The sequence below is a fragment of the Andrographis paniculata genome, unplaced genomic scaffold (assembly GCF_009805555.1).
Source record: "Andrographis paniculata isolate CXL003 unplaced genomic scaffold, ASM980555v1 Contig30END, whole genome shotgun sequence".
Lineage (NCBI taxonomy): Eukaryota > Viridiplantae > Streptophyta > Magnoliopsida > Lamiales > Acanthaceae > Andrographis > Andrographis paniculata.
Genome location: NW_026137563.1, coordinates 581,204 through 596,631, shown reverse-complemented (window position 1 = coordinate 596,631; position 15,428 = coordinate 581,204). Strand labels below are relative to the sequence as shown.

General features: G+C 34.5%; 1 protein-coding gene across 2 annotated transcripts; it reads right to left on the bottom strand.

The window, feature by feature from the left end:
* Window positions 1-355: 355 nt before the first annotated feature.
* LOC127246758 (F-box protein At5g03100-like) lies at window positions 356-4,596 on the bottom strand. Of its 2 annotated transcripts, XM_051268298.1 has the most exons (3): window positions 3,576-4,596; window positions 1,041-1,226; window positions 356-900 (listed from the first exon to the last, which is right to left on the bottom strand). In XM_051268298.1, exons 1-3 carry the CDS (start codon window positions 4,497-4,499, stop codon window positions 484-486), a joined length of 1,527 nt encoding a protein of 508 aa, XP_051124255.1. In that variant the 5' UTR covers window positions 4,500-4,596; the 3' UTR covers window positions 356-483. The 2 variants fall into 2 exon arrangements, with proteins under 2 accessions (XP_051124255.1, XP_051124256.1); XM_051268299.1 differs by lacking the exon at window positions 1,041-1,226.
* Window positions 4,597-15,428: the final 10,832 nt, after the last annotated feature.

The following is a 15,428-nucleotide window of genomic DNA, read 5'->3' as shown; positions in this document are numbered from 1 at the left end:
TTGTATTATTTTTTACTTCTTTTCAAAATAAATTTTATTTAAAATCGAATTTGAAATGTATAAAATTTTGTTAATTATCTATTTTATTATTCTTATTTGATTACAAATTATTATTTTTTTTAAACTTATTATATATATATATAAGAAACTCTAACTATTATTTATATAAAAAGTTAAATTATTATACTCCCTCTCTCTGTCCCGTAATTATATATCTATTTATTTTTTGCACGAAATTTTAGAAATATTAATATTATACAATAATAATAACATTTGTATAATATATTGTAAATTGTAAGAATATTTGTAATTTTGTTATAGGACAGAGTCAGTATAATTTAATATAAAAATAATCTCTGCATAACTCAGGTTATAAGCTAGTAAATAAATAAACAATATTGACAACTGGTTTTCCAAACTTATACCCTATTTACACATAAAGACATGCTCAACAGCAACCTATTGCATTAAGCTATGGCAACGCTAGACTGAGGATGAAGATACCCTTTTGCGGCATCTAATCTCAAAATGAAACTTATCAATGGTTACTTCCCATCTATCATCTGCAAATTGATTTTGAGAGAGAAGTGTAAATTGATCATAGATTCTGGAGAAAAATTTGAAAAGACAGTCTATGGAGCACCATTGGGGTATATTGTCAACCCTCGGGAAGGCGATCATCAGCTTTTCCAGGGAAGGCGAGTTCACCATAATATAAGCCGCAAGGTGTGAGTCGAAGCGTTCAGCGTTGACATTCCGCGTGTTGAATGAATGAGAACACGAGAAAGTGATATGCCGAATTTCAACATACTTCAATCGCTGGAATTGTCCAGTTTGTGTGTTCAGGTATTCAGCTCCATTGATATCCCAAGCACTTCGAATGAAATTTTCAGCATCTTCCTGTCCATGTCCATGGTAATACGATGTAAAAATCGCAATAAGGAGGTAAATGGAGAGGCAAAATTGTTATTAGATATAAAGAATACTATTATATGAACAAGTGGTGGCAACTGAATGCTGCAAGGGAGGGAAATACAAACCTCCCAATAGTACAAAGGTGCTCCATGCTCCACATTTATCAATAGCGTCTCTAAATTTGGAGAGTTTTCAAGAAGATGTACAATACCGGACAGTTCATATTCGAAGAAAAATGTCAAAAAGGTCATATGCTTGCAATTCATGAACGATGGACAAAGTTTGCCCAAAACTTTCTTCAGAGACAAGGCCTGCAAAAATCAACTCATTTCTTGAGATGGACAGAACAAGATAGTGAACAAAAACAATGTCTCATTGTCAACATCGTAAAGGAGTGACACAAATCATATAATGCAGTTCCGAATTTTTTTATTCAGCATTTAATTAAAACATCTAATAGGCGTTGGCTAAAACAATTCAAACAGTTCAGCTTTCACAAGGAGATATACCATAGATTTCTGAAATATATACATAGGATCAATCATTTATCATCTAGACAAGCTAAATTGAACTGATACAGATCACTATTGCAAATTTGCAATCTACTTGCATGGCCTGTGGACCGACTTAATTGAACTGGAAATACATGAAACAGACGTTAATAATAATTTATCAAAGATTAGACTCTTCAAATAAATCCAGATGCACTGAATATAAAGCATATTAGAATAAAAGACACAAGCATGGCTATATTTACTGTTATCCTAAGAATGAACTCAGGATATGTTGACAAATTTGTTTTCTCCTTAAACGTTGCAAGCGAAGTAGTGAACAACATTTGAAGCTTTGGAGCAGGGCTGTAGATGAGTGGAGATTACCTCAATCATTATATTGTGTTTAGATCGTTATATGTACCCAATTCTAGTGTTTTATTTGGTTAGTAGTACGAGTATTTAGTTCACTATCTTCAGAAACTTTTCACACAAGGTCAATGGTATAAAGAGATATATATCAAAAGGCAGGTCTTAGGGCCGCAGCAAGACAAGACCTTAGGTTGTCCTGGTTTACTCGGAAACATTTTATTGTTACCAGAATGTCGGGGTTATTGTAATTACTAATGTAGACTATCATGACCATATTGATGAACTACCAAATTCAGCCTGGCAAACACAATACTGTTACTCAGAAAGGGAGGCTTTTTGGTGACTTCCTGGATTTTTGTATTCAATCCAAAGCAAAGGCAAAGTATATGCATTTATAGCAGGTGCTCCGTGGCTTTGTCTAGAAGAAAGATTAATGAATAAGATAGAGTTTTAATGTATGACAGGAAACCAAAAGTAGTGTCTATTTCTTAAAGAAGTTCGGAGGTACATATATATATAATATGAGATGGATCATTACTGCTCGATGTATCAGCTGCCTTACATGTGGTTCAGTAGCTGAAAAAGCCTTTAATGGTCCAATGCGGGTTATGATGAGTTTTAAAGTAATATGAGCATATAAGGCAGCTAAATGTGACAATGGATCCCCTTCCAATTTCAATAAGGCATATATTCCACGATTTCAACACTTAGAAAAACAAAGAGATATTCAATGATGGATCCGTGTGTTTGGTGGTGTTTTCATCATTGATCATACAACCAACACTACTTCTCTACAACAAGCTATTTCTCCCTGCCCCTTCCTCCCCAAAATACTTTTTTGAGCTAACGACAAAATTCTTTCAAGATCACAAAGAAGGAATCAAGAAAGTGGATATAACCAACCAATCCATGACATTGCCTCAAATATTTGATCAAGCTTAAGGTTTTCCAGGTTCATAAAAGGAATTGAACAATCAAAGGAAGTTAGAAGAATCAAAAACAAGTAATTATTCAAGACTCTGCAACAAAGTTAATGGCAGATAAGGTGGATCACACACCAACATTATAAAGCTTGTTCATATAGAGCATAATTTAGACTAGAACCGATTTGAGTGAATTGCACATGATTGCAAAGTTGAGGTTCTTGAGCAAGACTTGGACTCAACTATAGATAACATATGGTTGACTAGATTTCCCCTATTCTACAGAAACAAATGAATTTTCGGAAAAAAAACAATAGAAAATATACGGGATGGAGAGTGAATAAATGTTTAGCAACTCCACAGATGTTACCAATCATGCTATATCTGCAACTTTTTATTAAGGGTGTGTTGTTTGGGGATTGGATTTTATATTCACTATTCATCCCATTTTTTCCTCCCAAAAACATCAAATCAAACACCTATTTTTCATTTTCTATATTATATTAAAAATCAATTTTACATTCAAAATATCACATAAACACCTATTTATATCACATCATACAACTATTCAAATTCAAAATTTTTACTATTCAAATCTCAACTCAAAATCCAAAACCCCCGAACAAACACACCCTAAATGGACACAAAGATAAGAATCATTTACCACGCTAGCCACATTGCATATTTAGTAGAGAATTCAGGTCACTTTTAGTGGTTTTGCTAGAAAATAAGTAAAGTCAATTATCCTATTATATGATCCCCTACTTAGTTCTTACCACAAGATCTATTGCTATGATTACACACATACATATCATTTTCGAAATTAAAAGGCATATATACAAGCACAAACAATCATAATAAATGAAAATCTCACCTGAACATGGAATGGACCTAGAGTAAGTTCCTCAACATTGACAGCACTTTCCAATATATGAGTGCCCCCAATTATTATCAACTCCTCCTCATCCAAATCATCATCATAACCCACTACATATGCCAAATCGATATTGGCCCTGAGCAGTGACGGAAGATTATGTTTATACAAAGCTCCATTAATGTTCAAGGATTCACGCTGAGGCGAAAAAATCTCAACATTGCTTAGATCCAAACTTTCTAGAACAGGACAGCCCTGCAGTATTATATGCATGTCCTTTTCGGTAATATACAGTCTCGAAAGGGACAGAATATTGAGCGAATTCCAACTTATGGAGTCGACCCAAAATGAAAATAGCGTACTTCCCCCAATGTACAACTCCTCAAGAGCTGAGTTACTGCAGAAACACTCTGGGGCATAGAACCTGACCGAGTGCAATTCCATCGAAACAACTTTAACGTTACGCGAGTGAGCCCAGGTAAGCCAGGGATCATCCTCCAGAGCATCTCGGTAAAAACGATCGGTCATAATGCTAAACGTGAATTTCTTAATATTAGGGCGACTGACTTTGTACAAGGAATCAGTGATTTTTTCTGAGAGACATTCCAAACGCCAAGGTATGGGGCTAAATTGCCTATCCCCACCGCCTCCGGCCCCCGTATAAACGGAGATAGTTTCCGAGGGACATGTAATAAGGACTTCAGCGACATCCTTCCAGAGATTTCTCCACCTGGTAGAGAGCGCACCTGTTCGAACAGCGTCGTCCAGCGGCAAACGCTCGATGATCAGAAGCAGCACCTCGTCCGGCAGCTTACTAAATCTATCTGGCCCTGGGTCATCCACTTTTCTCGTTTTCCTCTTCGTTTTTCTCCTCGTTTTCCTCTTCGTTTTAGGGGATGAAGCTTTACTTCGATGGCCGTCCATTGCAATTGCAAGTAGATTTATGTTTTCGCGTCGACGGAGTTTGGGATAGAAGAGAGAACGCAGCGAGGGGAGGGAGAAATAGACAGAAGTGAACCAAAGCAGAAAGGCGAGAAATAGAGAATGAGAAACCCCATATAAGCCTATATATAGGCGGCAGCAGCAGCAACAACAGCAATAATAATAATAATAATAATAATAATATTTATTCTGTCGATTTAATAATATTGTAATAATAATATATATATCTAATCTAATCTTATTTTATCGTATATGGCAATACAGAGATTTTCTTTTCTTTTTCTTATTTTCTTTTGTGAGGCCCACCGCTTACAGTCAATAAGATAAAAGATATAAAGTAAGAATACTAATAATATTATTTACTTTATTTTTTTAATTATTTATTTAATGTGTTTTTTTTAAAAAAAAAAAATAATATATTTGTTTGGCGTGAGACTTATTTTTCAAGTTTATTGCTTGAGTTTTGATTCGAGTTTTATTTATTTATTTATTTAATTTTAATGGAAGTATAAGAAATTAAAATAATATTTTACGGTAAATATTGATTTTTGTTAAAGATAAATTATATATTGAGAATTGTATAAAAAAAAAAAGGATGAAATTTTAATTATTTTGTGTGATGGTAAAGTATGAGTATTTATTAAAAAAATTAAGGTATTTAATAAAATAATTAATTTGTAATTTGACAAATAAATATATATACATTCTGACAAAACAGATGGAGTATTGAAAATCAATTTTACTTTCAAAATACTACATCATCACTTATTTATATCATAATATATAATTATTTTAATTTAATATTTTATCGAATAATATATTTGTTTGGTGTAAGGCCTATTTTTTTGGGTTTGTTTGTTTAGAGTTTTTATTTGAATTTATTTTTTTATGTGAACTATAAAAAATAAAAAAATAATATTTTAGATAAATATTAACTTTTGTGAAATGATAAATTATATATATTGATAATTATATTAAAAAAAAAAGAACAAATCCTTCATTTTAATTATCTTATGTGACTATAAAATAAGGGTACATGTGAAGAAAAAAATGGAATATATAATAAAATGATTACTTGTAATTAAATAACAAAAAAAAAATGTATACATTCTTGCGGATTGAGGGAGTATTGAAAATCAATTTTAAGTTCAAAATATTATATCAATACTTATTTATATCACATCGTACGACTACGTCAATTCAAAATTTTTATTGTTTAAATTTCAATCTCAACATCCAAACCTTAGTAAAAGAATTTAAATGTTAGAACAGTTATAAAATTATTAGCTTTCAAACAAATAAGAAAAGTATATTATTATAAACGAACAATAAAAATAAATTGTTGAAAATAAAATATACAAATATGATTTTGATATTTTGTTACTTAATTATATCAATTTAATTAAGAATTTTTTTAAAAAATAAAAACATTATTTTCATATCATTTTTTTTTGTATATATAAATAGTTAAAAAAATCAAACTTATATCCAATCCTAGTGAGATAAATTATAACTATATACTATTGATTTATTTATTTTTATATTTTAATTTTAAAAGGAATAATATATGTATAAATTATTTATCTGCGTATTGAATATAATTTTGTATATCAATAAATTATAGACTATTGTGTTTTTATTCTTCTTTTTAACATAATTGTCTATTTAAGATTTTTTGTATATCAATTAATTTATAGGCTATTGTGTTTTTATTTTTCTTTTTAACATACTTGTCTATTTAAGATTTTATGTATATACTATAAAAATAAAAAAATAAAAAAAAATTATAAATTTTGAAGTGATATCAAATAAAGATTGTTTATCATAAAAATATAAATTATTAAAGTATAAATATTATATAAAAATAAAAAAGAATAAAAATAGAAAGTATGTTTGTTTTGTAAATAGTTTAAAATGATAATTTTAAATGTAACATATAGAGGATTGTATAAGTAATATAAAAATAATAAATAGTGTAATATATTATTTTTGAAGAAAATATGTATGTTATTTTTGTTAATAAAGAATATTCTCCTAAAAATATAAATTTAAATAGACATTAAATTATAATTAAAAAATAAACTGAAATAATATTTACAAATTAATGAAATTTGACTTTAATTTTGTTCAGAATTTTCTTTTTTGTTTACTAATAAGATTTTTAATTAAATTATAATTTTAAAAAATTGTCTATAAAAACATGTATTTAAATTATTGTTTAATACAAAAAATTTAAAATGATAGTTACATGTTAATACAATTTGACTTTATAATATTAATATATATCACTAATATTATCTATAGATATCATTTTTGTAATATTTATATTTGATCGATAAAATCTATATATCAATATCCAATATTTATAACCTTAAAAGTTAATCTTGTAAAATATTTTGATTTATTGAAATGATTTTTCATATAGAAAACTATGTATTTGATAATAGTAGTTAATTTTAACAATTCAATAAAAAAGAATATTTTTCCAAAAATATAAATTTGAATACAAATTACTAACATTATATAAAGATCCAAATAATATATAATTAAATTATAATTTTAAAAAATAAATTGAAATAACAGTTACAAGTTAATAAAGTTTGATTTTAATTTTGTTCGAATTTTTTTTTTTTTTTTTTGTTTACTAATAAGATGACTTTATAATATGAGTAGATATCATTAATATTATATATAGAATAATTCATTTTTGTAATATCTATATTTGATCGATAAAATCTATCAATATTCAATATTTAAAATATTAAAAATTTATCATGTAAAATATTTTAATTTATTCAAATAATTTTTCATATTAAAAATTATATATTTGAAATAATAATTAATTTTAACAATTCAATAAAATTTATAATCACATAGCACGCGGCTCCCCTTTAGTATATTATATGGGGTGGGATTGTACGTTGAAAATTAAGCATCAACATTATCGTGATTGCATATTAGCCATTTGATTAAAATTTTTAATCCAATGGCTAATATTTATGTAACTACATCAAACCCCATCCTCCATTGTTCTTACACGCAGCAATCGGTGGAGGAGAAACGTCATCCTTCATTCTTCAATGGCTGATATCGATGAAGGTGAGCAAAATCAATTATCCATTATTCCAACCACATTCAATCGCTCAGCAGGCAATGGAGACAACGCACCTTCGCCAATACCAGATGCGTTGGAACGAGAAATCGCTCAATCCCGTAAGTTACCCATCGACAATTGGCTTGAAATCGTGAACATCATAACCTTCTGTGATCGATTTCATTGAAATTACGCGATTCTGTTTAGCGGTTTAGAATTTCGTAAATAATCTTTAGCATTCGCAATTCAATCAGAGCCTTCAAACTACTGCTAAAACTAAAATGTAGCATACCGTTCAAGTATCATCAGTATTTCCATAGGAATAAAACAATATCTCATTTTTATTATCAGCATGATATGTGATTGTATTTGATACAGATATCACATCTTGCCATTTATCTTAAAGCATATTGAAATATGGTGGTCAGCATTTTGATTAACAAGATCTAGCATTCCATATATGAAGAGTTTATAAATTGGCATGCTATGAAGTTTACAAAACCGGGTGATGCATACAATTTCTATTGTAAGTATGCACACAATATATGTGCTTTCAGGATTGGAGGCTTCAGTAGAGATGGCTACCTTTTGTTTCTTTCTGCGACTATAAACGACTACAGAACTCCCAACAGAGCTATAGGCATCCGGGACATGGCGTGGCTCCAGCTTCGCACTCTCTTTAGGGACATGTATAGCACGAAAGATATAAATATTGCAAGTACATTTATTGCAAAGCAATTGGAAGAACGACTACCATAATTACGATTATTGTGGATTTAGGAACATTTAACATTCCTTCTAGCCACGTCAAAAGTTAGCACCCCTAGCGGAGCCAAATTGTAGGAAAGCGTACCTCGTTGACATTGTCGAAGATCACCTCTTATACGCGATCAGATATCACGGCCCATGAAGATTGCTATACACGGGTTCTCCGGTGTTGTTGTACGAAGAGAACCCCTTACCGTGCACCACTGAAAAGAATGAAGAAATACTCAATCAAAGGCATGACAGAATTACAGAGCATCAAATGGATATGCACAATATCATACTCGAAGGTGGCTCCGTTCGGGTTCGGCGGTGTGACTATCCGCACGTTCGTGACAATGTTAGTACAACGCTGATTAACGACTCAGGTATTCTAGGATAAATCATATGTTAAATTCGTCACTGCTAGATTACATGCTACATTGAGGAGGGTGTATGTAACACTCGAACTGAGCAAGAATAACACGAAAACTCAAGTGCATTCGACGTGAATGATTCCACACAGCAAGTGGAATCGAAGATCGTACGACATACGGCCTTAATATGAGTACCACCAAACTATTGTCGCATTGTTTTCTAGCAATGTAGTATTGCCACAGCCTCCTCGTACAGTTTTCATTTTAATTTCTAAGAATTCTAATCTAATTTGCAAAGTGAGTACACACCTCCATAGAAGTGTGACTTCAGTATATGGGCTAGAAAAATTTGCGAGTCATTTCTGTAATGGTAGGGTGAGTAATAGAAAAGTTCTCGTAAGAAACCTCGATGCTCAATGACGACACATAATGAATATGGTGTCACTACATCTTCCTCTCAACCGTGCTAAATTAAAAGCTCCAAGGAAAACACCAAGGGCTAGCGTGTCCGCAACCGTGGTCGGCCTCCTCTCCGGGCTTCGAACCCGACGAACGGCCACTTGAGCCGCGGCAACGAGCGAGGTCAATTTTTTCTAAGACAAGCCCATAACACCGCTAGAAATCCGATGTTGCCTAATAGATTTATCATACATTTACACCTATTCGAAATCTCAAAACCTAGTTAACGGGCAACTTCTTCCCGTGAAACGAAAGTGCTAACCATAGCACATACCCGGCGCCACAAAATATTAAAATAAAAAATGCCTACTAAATCGAGACCTAAGGACTACTCAAATATGTCGAAGCTCCATTAAACCCAACTCAGAAGTGAAAACTTCAGACGTACCGTGAAAGACGAACGGAGGTGGTTATATTAGAGCAAAGAAGGAAGAAAAGAATCAATATGCACGAGAAAGCTTCGACGGTTTATTCAGTAATCGAGTTGGGCGTTAGATAGCCACTACAAAAGAAATAGCAGTTTCGAAAAAGTCTCAACAGACTCAACAAGAAGACCTATTCTACCGGTCACTTATTATGCAGAAAAATAAATAAAAGATCCACCCATAAATCTCGTTGACCCTTCAATCCCTCCTTTAAACTGAATGCGGCAGCAAGTAGTTTATCTTTGTTGCTTCAATCATTCCAAGCATTTTCTTCAACTTCACGAATTGCTCTACCTTTATCGGCTTCGTCAGAATGTCTGCAACCTGTTCTTGTGTTTTGCAATACTTGAGTAGCACTGATCCCTTATCCACTAGCTCTCTTAGAAAATGGAACTTCACATCTATATGTTTGCTTCTTCCATGAAAAGCAGAGTGCTTAGATAATTGAATAGTCGAAGTATTATCACAATTGATCACAGTACCTCTTCTTCCATTTTCACCAAGTTCTTCAAGCAAGTTTTGAAGCCATATGCATTGACTTGCACAGTATGCAGCTGATATGTATTCGGCTTCTGTGGAGGACAATGATACTACAGGTTGTTTCCTTGAAGACCATGATACAGCTCCTTTTCCAAGCAAGAAAACATAACCGGATGTACTTTTCCTATCATTAAGATCTCCAGCAAAATCACTATCCGAATATGCGTCCAATTTACCTTTTCTTTCATTGCAGTAGAAAATTCCAAGCTGAGTAGTTCCTCTGATGTATCTCAATATCCTTTTTGCTGCACTCCAATGAGTTTCTGTTGGAGAGGACATGAATCTACTGATGAGACTAACCCCATATGTTATGTCTGGCCGAGTAGCGGTTAGGTACATGAGACACCCGACAACTTGTTTGAACATTGTTGGGTCAACTTTTGGACCTTCCTCATCCTTCAAAAGTCTTGTTCCCGGCACTATGGGGTTTGCTACCACATTACTGTTTTCCATTCCAAAACGAATCAGCACCTCCTCTGCATATTTGCGCTGACAAATGAAGATTCCCTGATCATTTTGTATAACTTCGATTCCAAGAAAGTACTTCATTCTTCCCAAATCAGACATGTCAAACTCACCCATCATTGAACGTTTAAAATCTTCGAGCGTAGCTGGATCATTCCCTGTGTAGATTAAGTCATCAACATAAAGACTTACTATTAAACGTTCACCTCCCTCCTTCACTTTAATAAACAAAGTGTGTTCATTTGTGCATTTCTTGAATCCTTCACGAGCAAAGTAGGCTTCAATTCGACTGTACCAAGCCCTCGGCGCCTGCTTAAGACCATACAACGCCTTGTGTAGTCGATAGACTTTCTCTTCTTCTCCTTGCTTCTCGAATCCCATTGGCTGCTGCACATACACTTCTTCCTTGATATCTCCCTGAAGGAATGCACTTTTGACATCAAATTGAAGTACTTCCCACTTGTTCTTTGCCGCTATAGCTAGAATAAGCCTGACGGTATCCAAACGAGCTACTGGGGCAAAAACTTCTGTGTAATCAATTCCATATTGTTGCGCATACCCCTTAGCCACTAATCTTGCTTTGTGTTTCTCTATTTCTCCTTTTTCATTTAACTTTGTTTTGAACACCCACTTCACTCCTATAGCTTTGGTCTCCTTTGGTAGTGTGCACAACGTCCAAGTGCCATTCTTTTCAATAGATTTCATTTCCTTTGCCATTGCTTCTTTCCACTTCTTATTTTTCACAGCTTCTTGAAAGGTTACAGGGTCATCTTCTATCATCATCATGACTGTTTCGTCCTCAGATAGTTCTCCCCCAGAAACATAATCCACCATCCATGTGGGAGTTGTGCGTGGCCTTCTTTCCGGGGCACTCGGAGTAGTGCATTCCTCCTCTTCTCCTGAACCTGTTTCTTCTAATGAGCTTGCTGATTTTTCTGCTGGTGTTGTGCCAGAATCACTTTCTCCTTCCGATGAGACGTCAACTGGCCTTTTCTCATCATCTGCGTCACCATTATCTCCACATGTAATTGCATTTGGGATCACCTCAGCAGTACCCTTTTTCCAGTTCCAGCCATTGTTTTCTTCAAAAACAACATCTCTGCTGATACATATTTTGTTTGTTGTCGGATCAAAGAGCCTGTATGCTTTAGACTCCTTGCTAACACCAATGAATATGTGAGGTCTGCTTCTGTTATCCAATTTTCTTCGTTTTTGATTTGGAACGTGTACATGTGCTAGGCAACCAAATACCCGAAAATAATCAACTTTTGGTTTATTGCCACTCCAAGCTTCTTGAGGCGTCATATTTTCTACAGCTGACGTTGGGCATCTATTGAGAATGTGAGTGCACCAATTCACGGCTTCTGCCCAAAACTCTTTTGGCATTTGTTTTTCATCCAACATAGTTCGAACCATATTCATTACAGTCCGATTCTTCCGCTCGGCGACACCGTTTTGTTGAGGTGTGTAAGCTGCAGTTAGTTGCCTGTTGATTCCTTGGTCTTTACAAAATTTGGCAAACTCATTTGAGTTGAATTCACCTCCTCTATCTGTTCTAAGACAGAGTATGCTTGTTCCGGCTTCTTTTTCAACACGTACTTTGAAACTCATAAAGACATCAAGAGCTTCCGATTTCTGATTCAAGAAATACGTCCAAGTTTTGCGTGAGAAATCATCAATAAAACTCAAAATATACCTCTTGTTGCCATTTGATGTTGGATTAATGGGACCACATATATCTGAATGGATCAGTTGCAGCTTCTGTGTTGATTTCCACGCGCTCCTTTTTGGGAAGCTCTCCCGATGTTGCTTTCCTACCAAACAACTTGAGCATAGCTTTTGTGGAATTTTTATCTGGGGCAACCCTTCCACCATTTCTTTAGTTGATAAAGCAGTCAACCCTTTGTAGCTTAAGTGTCCAAAACGGCAATGCCATAGGTGTGACACTTCTAAAGACTCAGCCTTCATTAACATGGGGAACTGTGTTTCCATTTCAGCAATGAAATAGAACATCCTGTTACCACTCATGTCTGAGTTCATAATCACTCCTCTCTTTGGATGGTAGACCTTGCATGTTCCATTCTGAATTAGCACTGACAAGCCTTTCTCTTGAAGCTGTCCTATACTCAACAAGTTGGTTCTAAGTTCAGGTATATAATATACATTTGAAATGACCTGAACATACCCGTTTACTTTCATGCGCACACTCCCTTTTCCTGTAACTGCAATGCGGCTATCGTTCCCTAATTTCACAGTGTGTTTGAAATCCTCGTCCAATTCTGAAAAACACTCCCGATTACCACTCATGTGGTTGCTGCATCCAGAATCCAGAAACCATACCTCATCTCTCGTGGCCTTGTTCCCTTCAACACATGCCATAAGGAGCAATTCTTCCTCAGCATCAGTTTCAATGAAGTTTGCCTTATTTCCCAAAGTAGGACACTCATATTGGAAGTGTCCTAATTTGTGGCAATTATAGCACTCAATGGTCGCTTTGTTTACCGGGTGCCTCCATTGTCCTTTTCCTCGGTTGTTTCCTGTCATACATCGACCTCTACCTCGACCTCTTCCTCTGAAATTTTCATTTGTCACCTTTAGTACCTGTTCTTCCTCCTTTATGATTCTGCGAAATTTCTGTTCATGTACAACTAAAGAGCTTTGTAGTTCATCAACACTTAGATGATCAATATCTTTTGACTCTTCAATGGACACCACAATATAGGTGAATCTCTCGGTGAGGGTTCGCAATATTTTCTCGACGATCTGAGTATCTTCCAAGCGTTCGCCGTTGTTGCGCATATTGTGGGCAACCAACATCACCCGGGCAAAGTACTCTGTGATTGTCTCGCTCTCATTCATCTCGAGAATTTCGAACTCTCTTCGCAATGCCTGTAATTGAGATCTTTGTACCCTTTGACTTCCCTGGTACTTTTTTCTCATTGATTCCCAAAGTTCCCGAGCCGTCTCCTTCTGAAGAATTGTCTTTAGAATGCTCTTGTCAATGGCTATGAATAAATAATTCTTAACCTTCAGATCTTTCAATTTCAATTCTGCTCTTGCACTTTTTTGTTCATCGGTCTCCTTGGCTCCTTCTGCAGGTTCCGTATAGCCAGGATCGATAAGATGCCACCATTCTTTTGATCGGAGTAGGTTCTCCATCAGCATCTTCCAATGGTCGTAGTCACCGTCGAATTTTGGGATCGTCAGTAGGTTCTGCCCTTCATTCGACATCTCTCTCTTTTCACTCGTGTATTCCTCAGATTCTAATCAAACTTGCTAACTTGGCTCTGATACCAGATATTAGAGCAAAGAAGGAAGAAAAGAATCAATATGCACGAGAAAGCTTCGACGGTTTATTCAGTAATCGAGTTGGGCGTTAAATAGCCAATACAAAAGAAATAGCAGTTTCGAAAAAGTCTCAACAGACTCAACAAGAAGACCTATTCTACCGGTCACTTATTATGCAGAAAAATAAATAAAAGATCCACCCATAAATCTCGTTGACCCTTCAGGTTAAACGCGCTCTCGCTGCCACCCGGTAAACGATGTTCTGCACCACGATCTACACACAATGTCGCTTTCTTTCTTGCAAGTTGCTACTTGGATCTGTAACAAGGCGGACCAACAGGAAAAGAAAAATTTGTGGAAGAATGGGGGTTGCGTTTTATTTGAAGGGATGGAAGAATGTGGAAGGATGGTTAGGGATGATAAATGCAAGGGGAATAGGAAGAATCATTTTTGGTTAAAACCTACGAACCTACGCTGACAAGGTTGTCGCTTACGGGGTGGTCTTGCGACCTTTTTTTTCCCAACAGTGAATCTATATAGTAAGCTTCCAAGACTTAGTGCCAAAGAAACATGCCCTTAGTTTCCGAGAAATGTACAGGAAAGTGCAGCGACAAGAACAATGTTGCCGGGAGGCTATTGTGGCTGCTCGACAGCTCCAGCTGAGTTTAATTTTATTAATTGTAGGGATTGGCCCTTTGGTGATGGCCCCTGCGTGCGCGCAGAATTTTATATAATTAGTTTTGATTAGTCAAGCCCTTTTGAATTAGCAGCTGATTGGCTAATTTTCCAGTTAGTTGCTCATAATCGTAATCGCAACCTGTTTCTCGAAGAACTCCTTTATTATTTGCGACCACACCTCTGGAGGAAAATTTTTCTCTTTTATTTCTTCAGCAATAAAATACAACCAGCATATATGAGAAATATTGTTCTAATTTGTAATCCCAATGTGTTGGTGGGCGAGGCATTGCTTCGTCAATACCACGGCGACGAGGCATCTACGAAGGGGGAACAGAAGATAAAATGAAACAAAGTACAAAAGAGATTACTAGGATTGCTTTCCGGGTATGCCCGGTGTATATGTATTTAACTATTATTATTTATTTATAAAATTTTTGATCTTTCCGATAAATTTAAAAAAAAAAAAGAAAAAAAAGAAGAAGAAGAAGAAAAATGTAAACAGGAGAGAAATGGGTACAATTCATACGTGCGATTTGATGGTTTCCACTAATAAATTAAATACTCTGATGTGTTTGTACAAAAGAGATTAAGTGTATGCAACTCAGGGATGGCAATGGATTTGGATAGATTCGATCCAGACCCATTTCATTTATTTGGAGTTGGGTCCAATTATTCGGGTATCGGATTCGAATCGAATTTCGAGTTCAAAGGTAGACCTTATTTAGATCTAAACCTGATTCAGACCCAATTAATATATTACAAATATATTAATTGTATATATGAAAAAAAATTAATAATATAAATTATATTAAAAATATATTTTTAGTTTAATTTATTTATA

Coding starts and splice junctions, on each gene's coding strand:
- LOC127246758 (XM_051268298.1), bottom strand. CDS start 4,499: ATGGACGGCCATCGAAGTAAAGCTTCATCCCCTAAAACGAAGAGGAAA. Junction 1,227..3,575: donor TAGGTCCATTCCATGTTCAG/GTGAGATTTTCA, acceptor TGATTTTTGCAG/GCCTTGTCTCTGAAGAAAGT. Junction 901..1,040: donor CACCTTTGTACTATTGGGAG/GTTTGTATTTCC, acceptor GGACATGGACAG/GAAGATGCTGAAAATTTCAT.